This window comes from Lepidochelys olivacea (assembly GCF_965140295.1).
Source record: "Lepidochelys olivacea isolate rLepOli2 genome assembly, chromosome: 5".
Lineage (NCBI taxonomy): Eukaryota > Metazoa > Chordata > Testudines > Cheloniidae > Lepidochelys > Lepidochelys olivacea.
The window spans coordinates 101,111,822-101,132,169 of record NC_140415.1 but is presented as its reverse complement, the minus strand read 5'-3'; the positions used below and the strand labels follow the sequence as shown (position 1 = coordinate 101,132,169).

Genomic DNA, 20,348 nt, shown 5'->3' with positions numbered 1-20,348 from the left:
AAGATTATCTTACACTAGGGTAGCCACAAGCCCACCAAAATGCCATGTAGGAGACTGGAAACAGGGAGCATCTTGGAATTTTCATTCATTGGGCTGGAAGGAGATGTGGTTTGATAGGGAGATGATAAGCTTGCAGTGATGAGGTACTCCACCTGATTTCTCTCTGACATTTTCTCTTTCTTGTCTCTTCAGGACCGCTATATGATCCTAGGTCAAAATGGTTTCTTTGTGAACCCTTCTGATTCACTGGCAATTATTGCCGCCAATCTTTCTTGCATTCCATATTTCCGTCAGATGGGTGTTCGAGGGTTCGGTAGAAGCATGCCTACCAGCACAGCACTGGACAGGTAAGGGAGCAAGTTTTATTTTTATCACCATGGTCTTGACATTAGTTGTGACTTCTTAAATCTTTGATATTGTTGCCCCTTTTCAAGGCAAGCAGCTAGTCAAATTTTGGAGCCCTGGGGTTTTCCAGTTGGAAGTAGAAATTGATGGAGTCTGGTATTCTCTTTGATGCCATCTTGTTCATTTACAAGAAGTGTGCAAAATTCTGCTTCTCTGAACGTGGGAGGAACTAATAACAAAAGGAGCAGTATTTTAGTTTATAGCCCCAAGTCTCTTTAGCCAACACACCTTGTCCAAAAACACTCTCTCCAGCTTTTCCCAGGGTCACTTTGTGCTCCTAGGTTACTGCTTGTCTTTTGTGCTTTTTAGCCTCTGCCTCTCTATCTGTTCTTGTCTGCTCTCAGTTTTCGTGTGTTCTCTCTCCCCCACCTACCCACACACCTGCTCTCAATACTAAGTGGAACCCGTTGTCCACAAGGTGCTACTTTCTGGGCAAACTCTATTAGACCTTGTTTTAGGTGTGCCCACTTAACTGTCTCTTATAACTATCTTAAATGAAGGGCATCAGTTTGAATGAGGATTTAACACAACCCATAACAAATTTCACCAAGCTCATGTGGCAGCCTACAAAACTGTGAAATCTTGCGATCGGGCTTTCTAAAATTTTTGACAACTTTTGATTGAGGTTTTTAGGGTGAACTTATTGGTAAATAATTGCTTAACTGGAGAAACCAATGCACCTTTTTTTGCATTATGCATGTTCCCTGTGGCCAGTCATCCCTGCTTTTGGTCAGTATCCACGAATTGAGGATCTTTACAAGTTTTCAGTTTGAATAAACAACTAAACCATAACTGAATTACACAATCTCCTGCCTCTGCAAAACTGGATTGGGAATTAGTCTGTTCTTGGATATCTCCAGATATTCTTGATACCGCCTGCTTCTGGTTAGACTGGAAATACGGTGATACCCAGAAACTTTGTGGTATTTTGGTGCTTCCATTTCCAAAAGGAAATCAAAAGTATGTAAAAATGAAAACATATTTTAAGTTATAAAACCTTCACATATCTCAAAATTTTGCTTCAACTTTCAAGTAGTTTGGATAAAATAATAGTCTAGTTTGCCCGTCCTTCATTAGGACGGAAACAGCTCAAAACCTGAGGCAAAGCAGACAGGCAGGAAACAGGAAATTACCATTTGACCTCTTTCTGGATCAACAAGCATTTACCAGTAATTCCTGACCGTAATTACTTTAGTCCATTTCCTAATAAATATTGGTTTAAGACTAAACCTGACAGTCCTACTTATAATATTTATAAAAGTTAGAGAGTGAGAGAAAGATGAAGGCCTAATGCAACACTAAGTGAACATTTAAAAAGATTATATATAATCAATTGTGATATAGCATTTATTATTCCAACCAGCTGGAATCTGAACAGTTGGTGTCCAAGCATATATTATCCTAGGACTGATAAATAAGTGGCTGTCTATACCAAATGGTGTCTAGTCGGGAAACAGTGGTTTTAAAAATGAAATATTAATAGCATGAAAAGATTAATGGCAAAAAAAAAAAACCAAGGATAGTAATACAGTGTGGTCCCTACTCATGGGACTTTTGAAACTGACAACAGCTTTTAAAGTTGACAGTTCACATGCCCTTGATGGTTGATGGATTTTTCAAAGAAGTTTTCCCTACTGTACATAAATGTTGAGCCTTTAAGGAAATTACGCAGTATTTTCAGGTTTCCCCCTCTCCGGCCCCAAACACACACTCCGTGTAGGTCTCTGAAAATTCCCCTTGGTAAAATGGAATCTATCTTTTTCATGAGATACCATGGTTTCATTAAAAGGAAATAGAGAAGAGTCATGTTGGACCTACAGTTCGGGATTTCTAGGACATTTTAAACACATTTGCCCCCCCTCCCGCCCCCCCCAGCTCCGCGCGCATGTAGTAGCTAAATGTATTAGAGGTTATGAACGTGCTGAAGTCCACCTCAGCAACACTCTCAGCAGTTGACGTGGATTCTTGACCATGTTTACTTGATCTGTTGGTTTCCAGATGGTCTCAAGTGAGTTACTGCTTAATTTGTTTCAACATTACCAGTGTTATTTTTATGGGGCTAAGGCTTATTTTAAAAAATAGAACAGAGTGGTTGATAATGATGGAAGTTAGTTAAAGATGTACATATTTTCCCAGCCATTCCTACAAATGTTTATTAACATTAGGTCTAGTTACTGCATACGTGGTGCATGTGATTTTTGTTTCTTGTTTGTTTGTTTGCTTTTGCTTTAGGGTTGTTTTTGTTTTCCTTGAAGATTGAAAGACTACAAGTGCTAGAAGCTGGAGTCCTCTAGTTCTCCACTTTCCATTGTGGCTTAAGACAGTCTAAATTGCTTGATTTCTCTTACTGACTTGCTAGAGCTCTGAGATCCAGTGGTTCAAGTGCGTTGTTCTGATTAATATGTGTGATTTTTTTTTTTAAAGGGCTACTTTACTGAGTGCACATGTTGAAACCGTTTCTTTAGGACTCCAAGCTAGATTTTAAAGTTGAACTGAGGTTTAATAATAAATGGTCATTACTTTATCTACTGCAAATCACTTTTTCCATGTGTGTGCTAAGTACGTGCATTGGAACACTGCAAGCAATATCACAAATGCCTTTTCCAAAGAAGAGTTCCCTGAATGAATGGCCAAGCCATCACTGATTCCAAGTTTTACAGTGAAACTTGCCTTAAATGACCACCCAAGTTACAGCAAAAATTGGTTGTATAGAAGAGGCAATCTTTACAATGTTTTAGAAAACTTGTATCTGAAATCTTTGTGCATACTCTGAAGTGGTTTTTAAGACTGGGGTTACTTAGGGAAGTGGTATTTTATGTAGATTTCACTGTGAGCCAGATTCTAATTTCATTTACAACCGTGTACGTTAGGAAAAATTCTGTTGAAGTCAATGGAATTATACCAATGTAAAATGGGTGGAAGAAAATAGAGAATCAAGCCCTATACGTTTACAGCATGTTTACTTCCATTGTTGTGGGTTAAATGGCTAACTTGAAAGAAAAACTATAGAAACTCACCTATTGTGTAGCCTATGCATGATCATAGAACTGGGAAAGGTGTTGCCTTTTTGAAGGCAAAGTGCATTCCCTGTACAGTCACAAAAGAGAACCTAAAAATCAAATTTGTGCAGTTCTACATGGGAGTAGGGAAAAATATGGTATTTAATATTAATCTTTATTATCTTAGTATGTAAATAGAGAAGAAATTGCCATTCTTAATAAATTAATATTTAAAAGATGTAACTTTTTGTCTATTGTGGGAGATAGACTGTGCAGAATGAACAAATATATCTTTTGTTGGTCCTTTTTATGCCTTTCTGGTGGGCTGGGCTGCCATACTCAGGGGAGAACTCTGATAGAACCATGTTTCATATTCACTCATAAAACTGTTTGTGAGCTCATGCACGGGAAAGGAAACCAGGAGTAATTAAAGTGTATACCATGAACATTAGTGCTGGCAGAAGATGAGGAAATGATCTCATGCCTGTCCTTAGAAGATGACTACTGTGTCATATGCTGTTAGTTACTATAAGAAATATGAATTGTTAAGGCTTAAGAGTAAAAGCTCCAAGATGGCCTTGTAGGTCTTGGTTAAAATAGGCTTCCACGTCTCTCCTGACACCTCCTTGATCCAGCAAGATCAGAATTCAGTGTCCACAAAGCGAATCTTGCATTTGTAATTAACATACACTTTTCATCTATATTGTTTGGGAGCAGAGGTTCACCACAGAGAATCCTCTGTGCTAAAAATGTGATGGCATAATACATTTTCTGTGAATATTCATCCTATCCCTATAATCAAAATGATGACTAAAACCAGAGCATAACACATGTATTCCCTTATATTCTGCACTGTGACTGTAATTATATATTCATTATCCTACCATCATAAACAAAAGACAGAACTGCAGCACCTCTTAAAATGATAGTCTCTCTCCACCAGTTTTTACAGGATGGGAAGAGAGAAAGGTCTGGGTCTTGGAAATGTTATGCAGAACTGGATATGCATGTCAAGAGAGAATGTGGAGTCAAAAAGATGATAGCCAGGGTCTGTAGCTGGGTCTGGTCAAAGCAGCAAAAGCAGCAGTGGGGAGAGCGTCAAGGTAAAAAAGAGAAGTTGGGAATAAGGGCCTGATTTTACTTCCACTGAAGTTTGTGGCAAAGCTCCCAGTGACTTCAGTGGAATCAGATCCTAAGAAAGGGACTTTCTAAACTGGTCCATGCTACAAAAAAAAGTGTGGATTTTGTTGAGGGGATGAAAGACAATTTGGGCTAATTCTTTTTTCATCCTAAATGGTTTGCCTATCTATACTAATAAGTAATATCTCTTCTTCCTGGTATCAACTAGAATGATTAGGTATAAAATAAAAAGAAAACGAGTACTTGTGGCACCTTAGAGACTAACCAATTTATTTGAGCATAAGCTTTCGTGAGCTACAGCTCACTTCATCGGAATAATGAAGTAACAAAATGCTTGTTACATTGGCCAAGGAAAAGCACCAGGAGGCCTTGTAGCGCTACCCAGTTGCGCTGAGGATGTGTATGTGTGAATATATGCCTTCAGTTGGCCAACCATCTCTACTGTCCAGTTTATGGGAGGGGCGGAGCCATGGTGCTGTCTCCTCAGCGAGAGAGAGGATCAACTCAGTAGTACCCCTACACGTCTAGAACATGGGGACTGTGATTCTTGACAGCTCTTATGGAGGCAATGCTAACGTGTGATGGTGGGCAGTCCATAGTTCCTCTCTGTAAGCACGGCTGTCCTTATGGTGCAGCCACATGAAGACCAGCCACAGTTTAGTGTAAATAATTACCTTTGAAGGATTCCTTTTATTTTATAAAGACCCCTTATGGTATGTGAAACATTCCAAAGGATTTAGAAAGTTAGATGCAGCCATGTCAATGTGTTCTCTTCTGTATGTGGAGCTGTGTTTAATAGTTTTTCACCGTGTATTATTAAACTTAAACAGAAGGAAGCGGTAATCCAGAGGACTTAATGTTGCTTAGGAATACGGTACTAACAAATGGAACACTGGATTACAAGAGAATTCAGTTAAGATGTTTAAATAGAGGCCCTTGACATATGTTTGGTTGAAGTGATTGTTTGAATACACTAATATGTACTTTGGGGAAAGTGTAGCAGTTGACAGGAAGCATCTGCTTTAATGTGATCCAACATCAACAGGATTGTGGCAGTGTCTACCTCCTGAGACTCCATACATCAGGCTTCATTTCTCTGGCAACACTTGCCTTGGTGTGCGTTGTGTATAAAATGAAGGTACACCCTGTTTACCAAACCTTTATCATAACAAAGTGTACTTCAGTGTCTAATTTCTGCACAGCCAGCAGATCCAAAGCAAACAGAACACTGACATTTAGCTAATGCTCTCTGAAATGAGTGCCTCCAGATAAGTAAAAGTGGTTTCTATATGAAAGAGAAAGTTGGGTAGATTTGAAAGGCAGAATAGACAGTCTAGTAGTTACAGCAGAAGAGCAAGGGTCAGGGAATTATGGAGTTAAAAGCACCATTGCAACCCTCTAGCACATCTGTAAAATGCCGTACGTCTGCACACAAGTGTTTGCAGTGATGCACAGAGGTTCACACTACCACGGTGCTTGCGTTTGCTCTGAGCAAAGCTAAGCGTGCCTCTGCAGCTGTTGAAGTGCCACTGTAGACAGCAAGTGCCAACGTGCCATGGCAAGGGTGCAGCTAAGCCTCCTAGTACAATCCCACAATGTTCCTACCCACTGCTTAGTAATAGCTTTGGCAAAAAAAATCTATCCAAGAGTTCTTCATTATACCTACCATATGGGTTTTTGCTGTCTTTTGGTCCTTCTACAACTTGTAGTTTCTTCATGATTCCTTTTTTCTGTCTTATTTCCTGTATATTTTAAGTATTATCTAGCTTTAATTAAGGAGAAAAGCTACCCAGCATAAAGGACACTGTTGAGACTGAGAATCCTAAACTCTAGCACCCTTCCCTGAATGGCATTTGATTTTAAAATGTCCTTTATGTTGAATAACGAGTGGGCCCTTCCCAAACTAAGACTGCAAGTAGGTTAAAATCCCACTTTCCATGTGCATGACATCTCAATGGAGATGTGAGTGTGATTTGAGTATATATGCAAATCGGGACTTTGTTTCTGAACACACTACCAAAGAAAGATAAGTCAGTCTCACGCTCTCTTTCTTATCTGCGGTAGAGTTGCGGTACATTTTTTAAGATGTCTGTCTCCAGCTAAGTCAATTGTATAGTGCTTTTAAATTAGACTGAGCAGAAGCACTAATGGAAATATTACTGTCAGAAAGTTGGTTAATCAGAAGGACAATTGCACCAAGCCTTCAAAAACATAGTTCAGTACATTCAAGGAATAATGTATAAAAACTGGGGCCCTTAAAACTTGATATCACAAACTTTTATGTTAGCATATGTACTACTGATGCAAACTAGGTGCTGCTATTCTTTTTTTAAAGGGCACTAGAGCACTGAATTAAAAATATCTGCATAGTGCAAGTCCTATATACGCCTATATACCTTATAAACAAATGTAAAATTTCATTGTACCAGCTGTCGTTCACATTAAGGAGATAATTGTTTTGGTTAGACAAAAATAACCTGTCAAAGAGGATTTAAAGAGAGAGAGAATTTCATTTCAACTAATTTCTTCTCTAGCAACGCATGTTGGTTTTGCTTGGTGGTATCTATCTGCCATTGTATGTTATATATTATGCTGGCAACAGATCCCAATCCCATTATTGTTTCATCAGTGGATGTTTCCTAAATATGCAGATAGAGTGGTAATGATCTATATATTCTAAATTTGTCCAAGGGAGCAAATCCAACTCCTCTTTGATGCAGGATGTGATATGTGCAGTGTGATATGTGATAATGTGCAGTGATATGTGCAGTGTGTTACATCTAGTTAGATGTTTGCCTGGATAGGCCTGCTGTGTTTTTGGCTGTCTGTCCACAGCCTCATTATCCTAGTTTGTACTGATGAACACATTCCTTCATGCCATGGTCATGGCAGTGCACATTTCGGATGTATATGGGTTTTTTCCCCCTTCCTTAAGAGATTAATTTTCAGGCAAATATTTAATGACCATGCCCTTTCAGTCAAGGACACTCCTTAAGTTTCAACTTCAAACTAATAGCCTGTCAGAACTGAAGAAACATATCTGCAGTGTAAGATTCCACATGGAAACAGGACTTCTCACCCTGCTTCAGAGAAAGATGTTTTGATTTCTTTGTAATGTTGATTTGACTGTTGATTCAAAGCAGCTGTAATAGGCCAAGAATTCCCTGGGCAACTGTTGACAGTTCCCTTGTACACTTGCCCAAGCCTCATAAAACCCAGAGCAGGCAGAATTTGTTCGAGTTCTTCTGCATTTCATCATAATTTTTTCTAAATCTGTAGTCACCTGTCACACATTAAAAGAGAGTGGAACAGCCTGAAGTCACAATTAGTCTGTTTTATGGTGAACTTTGGGTTTAGTTATTTTCTGACAAATGAAGAAAAAAATAATTTGAGAGCCAACTCCACAGAAGTGAATGGTATGAAAAAATAGGGTGTTCCCCCTTTTATATTTTAGTTGTTACCATCTAACCATTCAGAATAATCCTTCTAGCACTGCTGTCCCCAATATCACAATGGAGTGAGGGGGAGTAGTCATTGTACTTGTGCAATTTAAGCTGTGCCAAGGATGAGGGTTTATTCATAACGTAGTCCAGGACAGTTGTAGGAATGCCACCAAATGTATTCTTAGTCAGAGGTGAGAATGAGAGTCTTTGAACATCTTGGAAATTTCCACAAGGAGTGGATTGTGATCAACTATGCATCTTGGGTTCTGCAATGGCTGCACTACGCAGATGCAGCTCCTAGGAAGAAAGGGGCTGAATCCAAAGACAGCATACTGCAGGAGTGTATGATTTTTGGATTGTGTGCGTTACTAGGGCTAAGTTTGTTTTTTTTCATTTTTATTACCTAGCAGCAGAATAAGGAAGAGTAAGTCCCTCCCCTCCCACCAACCTCCCTACTTGGGTCTGAGTTTGGTGAAAAACAGACTTCATTGTAAGCAAGAGAGCAGGAGATGCTCCCTATGTGCTGGCCAGAATAGCTGGCTAGGTGTGAGGGGGAAGTAAGCTGGGCTTTTCCAGGGACTTCCATAAATTACTGTCTCTACCATTCTGCAAACCAATAGGGGAGCAGAGGAGGAACTGCTACTCTGAGGCACAATTCCTTCCTGGGCTGCGACCAGTGTGGTGCAGCCATCCAATGTCCCTTACTCAGAGCTGAGCCTGAACGTTCAGTCTAGCCCAGAATAATGATGTACTATCGTTGGGCACTCCCAGCTTTCAGGACTGACCTCGGATATTAGATCATGGCGTGTACTCAAAAATCTCCTGAGTTAAGAGGCAAGGAAAGGGTTGAGACAGAGTAAATGTACGAGAAAACAAGGACTTGATCTGCCTCAAGGTTAGGATTTGGATAGGGTCTGCTTATACACTTTAAATTCCTATAGGAGCAAGACTGGGCCGTCATTGGGACAGGAAATACAAAAAAGCTGCTTTTAAAACTAGCTGTGTAAGGAGCATGTTTTTTTCTCTAAATGCATTTTCTTAACCGTTAGCATGTTGCACTGTTAAGTGTGCCTGTATTAAGAAATGCTCCCCTTTGACCTTCCCACATACATTTTTCATTAGCTGTAATGGGCTGCACCTTGTATACATTAACTGGGAAAACCAGCCTTTCACTATGTATTCTGATGAGACTGCATATGGCAGTGGACGGATAGGTAGTTAATAGAAGATCTGTAATCTTCCTAATGCTGTACCTGTCTTATTGTCTTTCAGTAAATTTGTGTTACCATGAATGTACCGCAGGTGTTCCTATGGATCTACTGCCAAAAGGCCAATAGTGGTTTAATAAAAAAAAAGACACAAATTAAGGAATGTAACAGAAAAGCAAATTGATATGCCAGCCCACCCTGTGTTTGTGAATAAAACAGAGGTTAAAACAAAGGGCCCCGCTCCTTCAAAGGCTTATTAACTCTTACTATGGACAGCTTGCTGTCACAAGCACTAGGGTTTTCTCCAATGAACAGAACAGATGGCAGCCTAGAGTGTCTCCCACTGCAGATAAACAATATTATTTGAAGAGGTTTTGGGAGTTGTCCCTAGGCCAAATCTTGCTTTACAGCCAGTTTACCCTGAAGGAAGGCTCTGTCCCTGCACGTTTGAGGCTCATTCCTTAGGAACAAGAAGTTGTCTGCTGCATCTCTTATGGGCTAAATCTGAGGAGGCCAAACAGCCACCCTGGTAGGGATGGAGCTATGAAAGGAGTCAGGGGAGTTGTAGCAGAAATTCTGTACTGAGAAGTTGCTGGTGAGAGGTCACTTTTTGTGGAGAATGGGTATCTCCTTTTTTAATTTGGGGTATGAGCTACCCATTACACTGTGTTTATGTGAGCCTGAAAAAAAGCTGATTCATTCTATAGTTTTGACTTCTTCATTTGTAATAAGTTACAATTAAAATCAAATCATTTTCCTCCTTTCCTTTCCAAACCGCGAACCTCCACAAGGATTCTGTTCAGTTCACACAGAAACCTGTCTGTTTCATCTCTCTCTAAAATCCTCAGGATGTTTTCGTAAAGGAATAAATGGGCTAGTTTGATTTAAAGGCAGATAGTCCAGGTGGAACATCAAGTAGTACGGTATGGTCTTGCCGACACTGCTGATTATTCCAGTGCTCTTGTCGTCACTGTGATTTATGACAGGCGAGTTTATACAAAAGCATGAAGTTGTTTGTTCAAATGGTGTCCGTGTTTTTCTACCCTTTCCTCTTCTCTCTTCCTCCTCATGTGTTTGCTTCCAAGGCTGACCGACCTCCGGGGTTTGAGAAGCTGCAATGTGTTCTCCTGTTCTTTATCCGAGCAGCCCTTGTTCTCTCTGAATCACAGGGTGGACAAACAAAGATTTCATATAATTTGAGAGGTAGTGGGGCAGAGATACTGTGGAACTAACCTTTAAGTGTATATCTAAATCTATAGATTTTTTTTTTAAGTATTCTACCCTAAAATATACTTCAGCTTACAGCACTCTTCTTACAGTGTTTTGGGCCACGTATTGTGGATTTGGTGGGATCTGTGCAGACTTATTCTGCATCTTTGTCAGGGTACACCTGGGCATGTTCCTTTTGGAACCAGCTGGCATCATCAAGGTATGTCTATACAAGCAAATAATTGTTGGTCATACATCCATTCCCAGTGTGAGGTCTTTTTCTTCTGATCGCTTCCTCTGGCTAAGACTTACAAATTTTTAAATGAAGCACCATTGGCCTTATCTGAAAAACTGATGATCTGGAGTTAAAAACGGAGGTTAAAGTACAGAGGGGTGGGGTGGGGGTAGAAAGGAGGGAACACAACTCTCCCCTCCTCTAAAAGGAAGGGGGAGTGCTTATGGTTTGGATAACCTCATATCTCCCTGTTTTCCTTTGCCAGCACAATGAGAGCTCCCCTCCTGTTTTCAATCTACTTTAGCCAGTTAGGCAAAAGAGTAAAGTGCTGTCAATATAATAATAAAACGTTTTTGTATTTATAGAGCACCTAGCTGCTGAGGATCTGAGAGTTTACAGTGAGTGACTCTGGCATAGAATATAAAATGATTTGTCTGTCTGACTTTGAGAGGTGGGAGGAATCTTCATGCACATACTGTTCCTAGCTAATGTTTTGTTTTCTTACAGTACAGATGCCCAGGTGGCCTCTGTGACCTCTCAGGAAAGCCCAGTATAGACAAAAACAAGTATTTGCCAAGTTCTCAGCACCCCTTCACTTGAGTTAATGTATTGTTGTTGTTTAGTTTCTTCTATGCACGGATGACTCTTGTGTGCTTTCCAGAAGCCTTGAAATAGAAATTAAAGACACCTGCCAGCTTGCCTTTAACGAAAACATTCTTCTTTGCTGTTCTCTGCTTACATGCACTGGATTGACTCCTACATTGTGCCTGACACAGGAGTCCGCCACAGGAGAAAGGAGTCTGAAAAGGATGCAGGGTGGTAGTCCAGCGGTGTGCTGTAGATTAGCAAAGACAGCCATTTTCTAGGTGTATGGGCCATAGAGCTAAGGCAGAGTCACAGACTGTGCTCTTGGGAATGGGGCAGTTATGGAATACCTAATCTAGCTGGTCACAGCGGCTAAAAAGGGGGGTTCACTTCTCTCTTAGAGCAGGGAGCAGCCTTTGTGCTGTGCAACCTAGGTGGTCCTCAGAGGTTGGAATGGGCCCAGAGCTCTTGAAGGACTTACGTTGTCATGCACTGGAATTTATGAATCACAGGCATCCGCTCTTCTTGTAATCCTTTCCCTTCCTGCCAGTAAGGGGTTAAAAGACTGCAACTAAGGGCAGAAATAGAAGTGAATGCTGTTGAAAAGTGATTCAAACGAATGGTCAATGAATGGCATAAAATAGCCTTAAGAATTACTGCTCAACAGCTATTGTACCCAGTTGCATCCCTGCCAAATGGTCAAATTTTGCTTCACTTGTGCTATGAACTCTGTGCAGTCAGACATCAAAGCCATTGTTGATCTATGGTACGTGTGTGCAGTTTTGCATAAGAGGAATGGTGAGCTCTGAACCAAGTGGTTTTATTGTCTGCACACCACAAATGCTATTAGAGGATGTTTCTGCCAAAACACCGCTCTCTGTCTTGTTGTTTATTCTTATCAATGTTTGCATTTTCAATTTGTTTTTACCAAATTAACACATACTGTACCTTGTCTCCATCTGTGTCCTTGCTTTTGAAACCGCCATGTGCCTGTTACTGTATATGTCAACAGCTGCTTATAGTGGTTCTATAAGAGCTTTTGTGTATGGAATGATTCAGATTTCACAAGGCAGAGGGGCACAGGATCTCTGTCCTGAACGAAATACTCCCTTGGGGAGTCACTTCAAGTAACATTTATGGAAGAAGGCACAAAGTCATCCATTATGGAATTGAATCCTGAACCGGTGGCAAACGCAACTTGAGAATAGTGCTTGGTGTGGCACATCCCAATGACTCCACCTGTTGGGATCCCGCACACTTAACAAAACAAACCTCCAAGGAGAAAAAGCTAAATCCTGTACAAGCTGCACCTTGTGCAAAACTTTCCAATATGTTCATAAGCGAAACAGATTAAAATGCTGTTAGCTAACAAAATAGTTTTTGTTCTGGGTTTTCCAACTGAGAAATGGCAACCCTGGAAATATAGTATTGTAGAGAGGACCTCTCTATGGTATTTTCATTTATTTGCACGTTGTACCCCAGGGAGGCTTAATTGCATTGGAGGGATTGGAAGTAATTTACTGCACCCATTTAGGGATTTAGCATACACACTCACCCTCCCGGCCTGGCCAGCCCACTCTCTCTGTGGCTCTACCTACTCTCCACCCAATTGCTCCTCCCAAAGGCAGCATCTAGCCTGCAGCCTCTGTGCTCTCTTGAATGCTGGGGGCTGCAATTGTGACAAGCCTGCATTACCACACAGGGGAGCCTTGCCCCTTCCTACTCCCTGCACAACTGCATAAAGGCTAGTCACAGTCTAGCCAGCAGCAATTATGCATGGTGGCATTTGCGGAATTGGTCATTATGCCCCAACCTCTTGATGTCTCTGAAAGATTCCCATTAATGCTTTAGGGACCTATGCATATCCCTCCTGGAGAAAATAAGACACTCTATGCCCAGCCCTCCTAATATGACTACAGTACACGCAGGCATAACAAGTGATCATATTAAAAACTGGTGGTCCACCAAAGGTTTGCTCGGGAAAGCACTTTTCAGAAGCACAAAGGTGGGAATGGGAAAGGAACCAGTTATCTTATTTTCATGAGAAGCCAAGTGGTAGTGGTTCATTTCCAGGTTCTTGGAATAGCAGGAAAAAGCAGTGTTCTTTGGAGTTAGACTTTGCAATTCCCTTAGGGGTTATTCATTCTTCTTTGAGTCTTTGTCCAGGATGATCCTACTAATGGTGCGCAAGTGCCTTTTGTGGTTCGGGGCTGGAATCTTTTGACCTGCAGCATCTGCTGGGACTGTTGCCTGTTCCCTGTGTGTGCTTGTGCCTCTCTACCAGAAAGCCTATAGGGCAGCGTGGCCCAACCACCTTTCAGTGCCCGCTTACCTCCTGTGGCAGCGAGACAGAACTCAGCAGTGCCCACCTGCTACTCCATCACGCCCTTTCATCAAATCAGTTTGTAAATATCAAAAACTAAACTAAACATGGTAATTAAGGAACTTTTTCTGCCCTGTTGGCAGCCTCTTTTTTGTTGTTCTTTTCTTCAAATTTATTAATAATTTTTTTCCTTCTTCTGACTACTACTCTGTGCTGAGGCACCTTCCTGCCTAATAGCTGAGCCTAAATCCTCCAGCTTCAACCCATGCCTGCTGTGTGACAGACTTATTCCTTAGCTGATAGACCCAGTCAATACCTTTTCTGTTTGGGTGCGAGCCATGTCCTTGACCATATCTCCATATGCTTATTCTTCTCACAGAACTCACCGCTCCAGAGATGCAAAAGCTATCAGCGTAGAGTATTACTACTTTTGGCCTACTTACAGTTCCAGCAGTAGTGACTGACCATCTGAGATGGCAAGGCATATGCATCTACCAGTATCTGGATGATAGTTTTTTCCAGGGGGAAATCCTCACAAAAAGTGTCCTGCACCCCATGCACAGTCATCAGATTGGTTCACTCTCTAGAACTGAGAGTGAATTACAGGAACTCATCCCTCTCTTTCTTACCCAGCTCTAGAAACTATAGGGCTTGTCTAGATTTCAAGTTGACAATGAGATAGGAAACAATGAGCTGGCAGATCACCTCAGCAGATGGTACTCAGCCAGTCAGGAGTAGTTGCTGAAGGACTCCATTGTCAAACTTGTATTCCACAGATGGGGCTTCCCTGTGATAGACTTCTTTGCCAACAGGAACAAAAAATGCTCTCTTTTCTGCTCCAGGCCAGGTACCAGCCCAGGGTACCAACATGCTTTCCTCATACAAGGTTTTCTTTCCTCCTCTCCCCCTGATGCCCAAGATCATAAGGAAGATCAGGCAGGATGCAGCTACAACAGTACCTATAGCCCTTTATTGGCTTACAGGCCACAGCACTTATCCACACAGTTGTCAGTCTCTCTCTTCAATCTGTCAGACTTACTCTCCCAAAATCAGGGACGAATTCTCCACCCAGACCCCATGTCTCTACATCTGACTATTTGGAAGTTGGCTGGTTGAGCACAACAAACAGGGATTGTTTCATAGAAGTCCAAAAAAACCTGAGACAAAGCAGGAAACCTTCTACAAGATCAGTCTACAGATCAAAGTGGAAGAGAGTTTCCATCTGGGCTTCACAACAAAGACCTATTGGAAAATTGTCTATGACCAAGATTATGGACTATATCTTCCAGGTCAAGCTCTCAGGCCTCACCCTCAGCTCTACAAGGGTCCTTTTAGCTACCATTTCAGCATGTCACCCTTGCATCCAAATTTACATGGTTTTTTCTCATCCCCCTATTTCCAAATTGCTCTAAAAGGTCTGGTTCAAGCCTATTTCCCCCCCCCCTTCCATTTGGGAGTCTCACTATCCTGGGATCTTAATGTAGTTCTTATGGGCCTTGTGGAACTCCATTGATCCCTATCTCTTAGTGTTGTTTCTACCATCACACTCACAAAACTGGCTTCCTAGTAGCTATCACTTCAGCCAGGAAAGTTAACAAGATTCAAGCACTAATGGCAGACCCTGTTATACTCTTTTCCATGGGGATAAAGTTGTTCTGAGACACCACCCTAAGTTCATCACCAAATAGTGTCTGACCTTTGTTTAAACCAAATAATCAACCTCCCTGTTTTCTTCCCCAAACTACACTCAAATGTGGAAAAAAAAATCCCCGTACTTTGGATGTTTCCAGAACCCTTCTTTATTATTTAGAAAGGACAAAGACTTGAAGGAGAGAACAGCTAGTTACCTTACAGTAATTGGTTCTCCAAGATGCTTTTTCTATGTGGATCCCCCACCTGCCCTCCATCCCTGCTCCTTCAGAGTCCATATCTGCTCAGATCCTGAGTTAGTGAAGGAACTGAAAAGCAGTTGGGTCACTCTTCCCTATATGCCCTCAGCTGTGAGGGAGGTACAGGGATGTTCAGGGCATGGATACTATTAATCAAAAGATTCTGATCTCATGTTCATGAGGTGCATGCGCACCTAGAGTGGAATCCACATGGACAAATATCTTGAGGAACCACAGTTTTCATTAGGTAAATAACTGTTCTTTTCTGGGTGTGTTCATAGCATGCTGTTTTTCTATATAAACTTGCACATTGTTCAAGTTTCCTCAAATCTATTTCTACACATCAAAAATGTTTTCCCTCCCCTAAAAAAAAGCAAAGCTTTTCAGCTTATCATTATTTACACAGATCTGTCTGACTTGGCATCAGATTTTTTTTTTCTCCCTCAGTAAGCAATAGTGTTTGTGTCTATGAGATGCCAGACTGGGTGATGAATTCCTTGGAAGTACGTGTTTAGCACAACATAATACTTTTTCTCGATTTTTTTTTTTAAACATTTATTTGTTTTGTTTGTTTAATCAAATGGCTGACTTTTATTCATTGTGGCCTCAATTCAAGCCAGGTACTAAAGTATATGTCTAGCTTTAGGCATATGAAAAGTCCTATTGATTTGAACATGCTTACATACTTTGCTGAATTGGGCCCTGTCTGCTTTTTTTACCATTGGCCCTATTTTCAGTTAGAAAATTGTAAGACGTAGGAAGAAATTAAATTTTACATAAGTTGTTGGTGCATTGCAATAGCTCTTCTACCCCTTCCTTTCTTCTTCTCTCTTCTCCCATTGTATTAGGTGGCATCCTCATGCACACTCCACCCCCTATGCCCTACCTAAAAGACTTCTAGTGCTGAAAAGAAGTCCTAAAAATTTCAGGTGGAGCCAGGGGAGGATTCCCCTGGTACAGGCACTGCAGAAACCAGCTATAAGGCTACCACAGGAGAACCTGTTTGTAAACCCCAGCATAGGGAATTAGCTGGGATGGGATAGGGGTGGGAGAGTCATAGGAGAAGGAATGCACTGTGCAGCGCCTGTGGAGATTCTGGACAGAGATGCAGCCCATAGCACAACCCAGGGAGGCTGCCAGAATTTAGAGAGCCCCTCAGGGATATCCAAGTTATGCTGGGGGCACCTTACCCCTGCCTGACCATACATACCTAGTCTGGACTGGGAGTTCTGTGCTGTGCCTCCTAGACACAACACAGAATCTCGTCCCTGGTCTCTTTTCTCATTCCTTGTTCTATCATGTCTGATTCTCCTATCTGTGCTCATATTGAATAGTGCATACATAGCAAATAATTCCTTTGAAATGGATGGGGGTACCCAGGGTGTCAAAGATTGCTCAATGTGACTAAGGGTGGCAGAATCTGACCTTTCCTGATCAATGTGTAATATTAATGTAAAGGGATTTTTCTGTAATTTAAAATAATTTATAATTAAAAAGATACAATAAGTTAAAATGAACTAATTCATTACAGTTGAATGACAAATGTATTTATTACTGTGCTGAGATAATTAAAATGCTAGAAGTAATTTCCAAAAAACTGGGTTTTTTTTAATTCTTAAACACAAGTAAGTCAGCATTTTTTAAAATTATATTTCTATTCTGGTTACAAACCCCCTAAACTCTGTTAGTTGCACCCATTCCCAACTCAGTTCTGAGCATTTGCTCCAGAATAAAACCCATCAGAAGGTTTCAAGAGCTGAGATTTTTTTTTTTTTTTTTTAAAGACCACAGCTGAGATTTTGCCAGAATCCTTCAATTTGTACTATGGGCCACAACGCTTTCAAGCGGATAGCTTTATCCAGGTTGTTTGCCCTTTGTCAGTGCCAGACATTATAGCCTGGTATGTCAGTTTCCTGTTTAGAGCAAAGTTTAAGGGTACAGAGTCATGTGTTTTCTTAGTGTGATGTGCTTATTTACAAAGTGTACACAGACCTATTTCCTTTAACAGAGGTGGTCACAAACTGCATGGAGACAACTCCTTCTTCCAAAAACCTAAACTGAAGAACCAAGAGGCCGCTGAGGATATGTCTATAGTTCAGCTAAAAAGCTGCTGCTGGCCTGTGCCAGCTCTCTCAGGCTCAGGCTAAGGGGCTGTTTAATTGTGGTGTAGACATTCGGACTTGGACTGCAGCCTGAGCTTAGGGACCCTCCCATCTCTGAGAATCCTAAAGCCCAGGCTCCATCTGGGCCTGAATGTTTACACTGCAATTAAACATCCCTTTAATGTGAACTCATGTCAACTGGCATGGGCCAGCCGAGGGTGTTCAATTGCAATGTAGACATACCCTTAAGTGCTTAGGCTTTTGAGGTCTTAGGCCTCTGTCTTTCCTGGAATCTATTCCCTTTTCTTGCCTGAGCCCCTGGGCTTTACCTAGGGAAACCTTAGCCCAGAGCTGCTCACCTAGGACTACACTTCGAAGGTGAGCCTGAGCATCAAGCCCCTTTTTATGCAGCTGCTTTGCAATAGAAAAGAACCTTGGAAGAGGTTTGGCTTCTCAGACAAAGGGTGTTTGACTCCACACGATCCTCTTAATGACGTCCTAGATCTGGTCAGAGTTACTTCTTGAGTATTTATACATGAGTGACTCATAACATGCAGGACATTATCACCTTTCACCATAACAGTAAGTTCATGTCCTGATCCTTGTGGTGTACTGTGGCAACCAAGCCTTCTGCTGTGTCTGTGTGAATGTGAATCCAAGGATGTCCGCTCCTTGCACTGATCTGCTTAGTTAATGTTCTTAGTGAAAATACATTTACTGCCCCTGTGCATTTAGGGCCTCTGCATCACTCTAGGCCTGGTTTACAGCTAAAACTAGGTTGACCTAGCTACATCATTGAGGGCTGTGAAAAGTTTCATTCCCTATATGAAATAGGTAGGTCGACCTAACCCCACCGTAGATGCAGCTAGATCAATGGAAGAATTCTACCATCGACCTAGCTACCACCTCCCAAATGGGCAGATTTTTTACTACAGCGATGGAAAAATCTTCAGCACTGGAGCAAGTGCTACACTACAGCTATGCTGCTGAAGTGCGTGTAGTGTAGACATACCCTTAAGTCCTATTTTGGAACTACTCATGGGAATTGGACTGGGGTTCAGTGCCCACACAAGATACCTCTGCCCCTCCTGTGGAAAGGACCTTCATACCAACCCTGCATCGAGGGTGACAGTAGTGGTAGGCTAAGGGAGGAGCTGTGGGGTCCACTTTTACGTGAATCTCTTGTTCCAGGGATATGAGGAAAATGGCACAAAGAGGTTGCACCTGTGGCTACAGCCTCACAAGGTATGTTTTACACTTTGAGCCAAAGGTGTAAATTCCAGCTCGAGGGGACAATCATAGAATATCAGGATTAGAAGAGACCTCAGGAGGTCATCTAGTCCAACCCCCTGCTCAAAGCAGGACCAATCCCCAATTTTTGCCCCAAATCCCTAAATGGCCCCCTCAAGGATTGAACTCACAACCCTGGGTTTAGCAGGCCAATGCTCAAACCACTGAGCTATCCCTCCCCCCCATTCCATGCTAGCTACTTGAGGCAACTAGTCGCATGAGAGGGGCTAGCCACCCCAATGTACATGCCTTTCATCTTGGATGGGATTGTATGCAGGGAGGCTAGCCCCTCCCACACTTGCACTGTGGTTGCTATATGCTGGTTTTAGTGGACTAGCTCTATCAGTGCTAATGTAAGTATGCCTCCTCCAGCTGGGAATTATGCCTCAGCTCGAGGTATAGGCATACATGTAGGCTATAGACATGCCTGTGTGTGTCTCTAGCACTGGCCCTGGGTTGGGTGGAATCAAGTGCCTAGCACTCTGACAGCACTACATACTCAGAGCTGAATTTATTTAGGCTTTATGCAGGTGAATTGATTGTCATCTTAGGGACTGAGATGGAGAGGTGCCAGGTCCTGGGGATCAGGATAGAAACGACTGTTCCATCCCTTTACAAAGCGTGTATGGTACAGTAAAGCCTAGGTACAGGACTTGGATCAGTTTTACATGTGTTGTACTGGGAGATATTTGTACCATATGACTGAATATGGGTGTACAGTATTTGTGTGTAAGAAAATTTGAAGGCGGCCAGTGCTGGATATAGAACTATATATTCACAAAATAAGCTCTAGACAGCAGCAATGAATATAAGTAACTCGCAGAGCCATGCCTGTGAGAGATTAGTGAGAGTGCATTCACCAAAGTTTTAAAATGATCGTGATGATGGTGAGAAGTTTTTCAAATCTGTCATTACAGAATACAAGAGAAATTCAATAAACTCGAAACCCACAAAGGGGGAGATTTTTATTTTATTTTTTTTGTTTTAGAAATTTAAAGCCAAGGGCCAAACTTTCATACAAAAGCTCATATCCTTGAAGTGTACACAAACAAATGTTGCTTAGCCCTGGTTGCGTTTGGAATGAATATGCTCCTTGTAGCTCTAATAAGTGTCTTGTGTATGTTTTTTTCTGTGTATTAAAAGGTCATGCATTGTTTATGACACAGATGTGTAATACTTATATGGCTTTGCTTTTCTCCTGGGACTCATTTTTGGTGAAAGCTTTTACGCACAGAAAAAGCCCAACTTGTAAGTAATAGGCAGGAGAAAATGTTCAGATGATAATTTGGCACAACACTAATTTTTCAAAGACTTCAGGGACCCCACTGAAAAAAATGAATTGAAATGGTACATGAAATAATTTAACAAAGTAACATGATTTATGTTTTGTTAATAGTTATTAAAGAAAATCCTAGAAACCCTTTTTTAAAAAACAAAAAACAAAAAAAAAAACAACCCACCACAAATCTACTATTTCTCAAGTCAGTAACAAATCCTCACCCCGTAACTTGTTTCTGTAT

At 41.4% G+C, this 20,348-nt stretch overlaps 1 protein-coding gene across 2 annotated transcripts in view; it reads left to right on the top strand.

Moving 5' to 3' along the window:
- The window catches only part of PGM5 (phosphoglucomutase 5), a 106,370-nt gene that overhangs the window by 26,576 nt on the left and 59,446 nt on the right, over nucleotides 1-20,348 (top strand). For both annotated transcript variants that reach the window (XM_084629097.1, XM_084629096.1), the window contains exon 6: nucleotides 193-347. In XM_084629097.1, coding sequence (XP_084485223.1) covers nucleotides 193-347 — 155 coding nt within the window. The remainder of the gene's footprint in view (nucleotides 1-192; nucleotides 348-20,348) is intronic.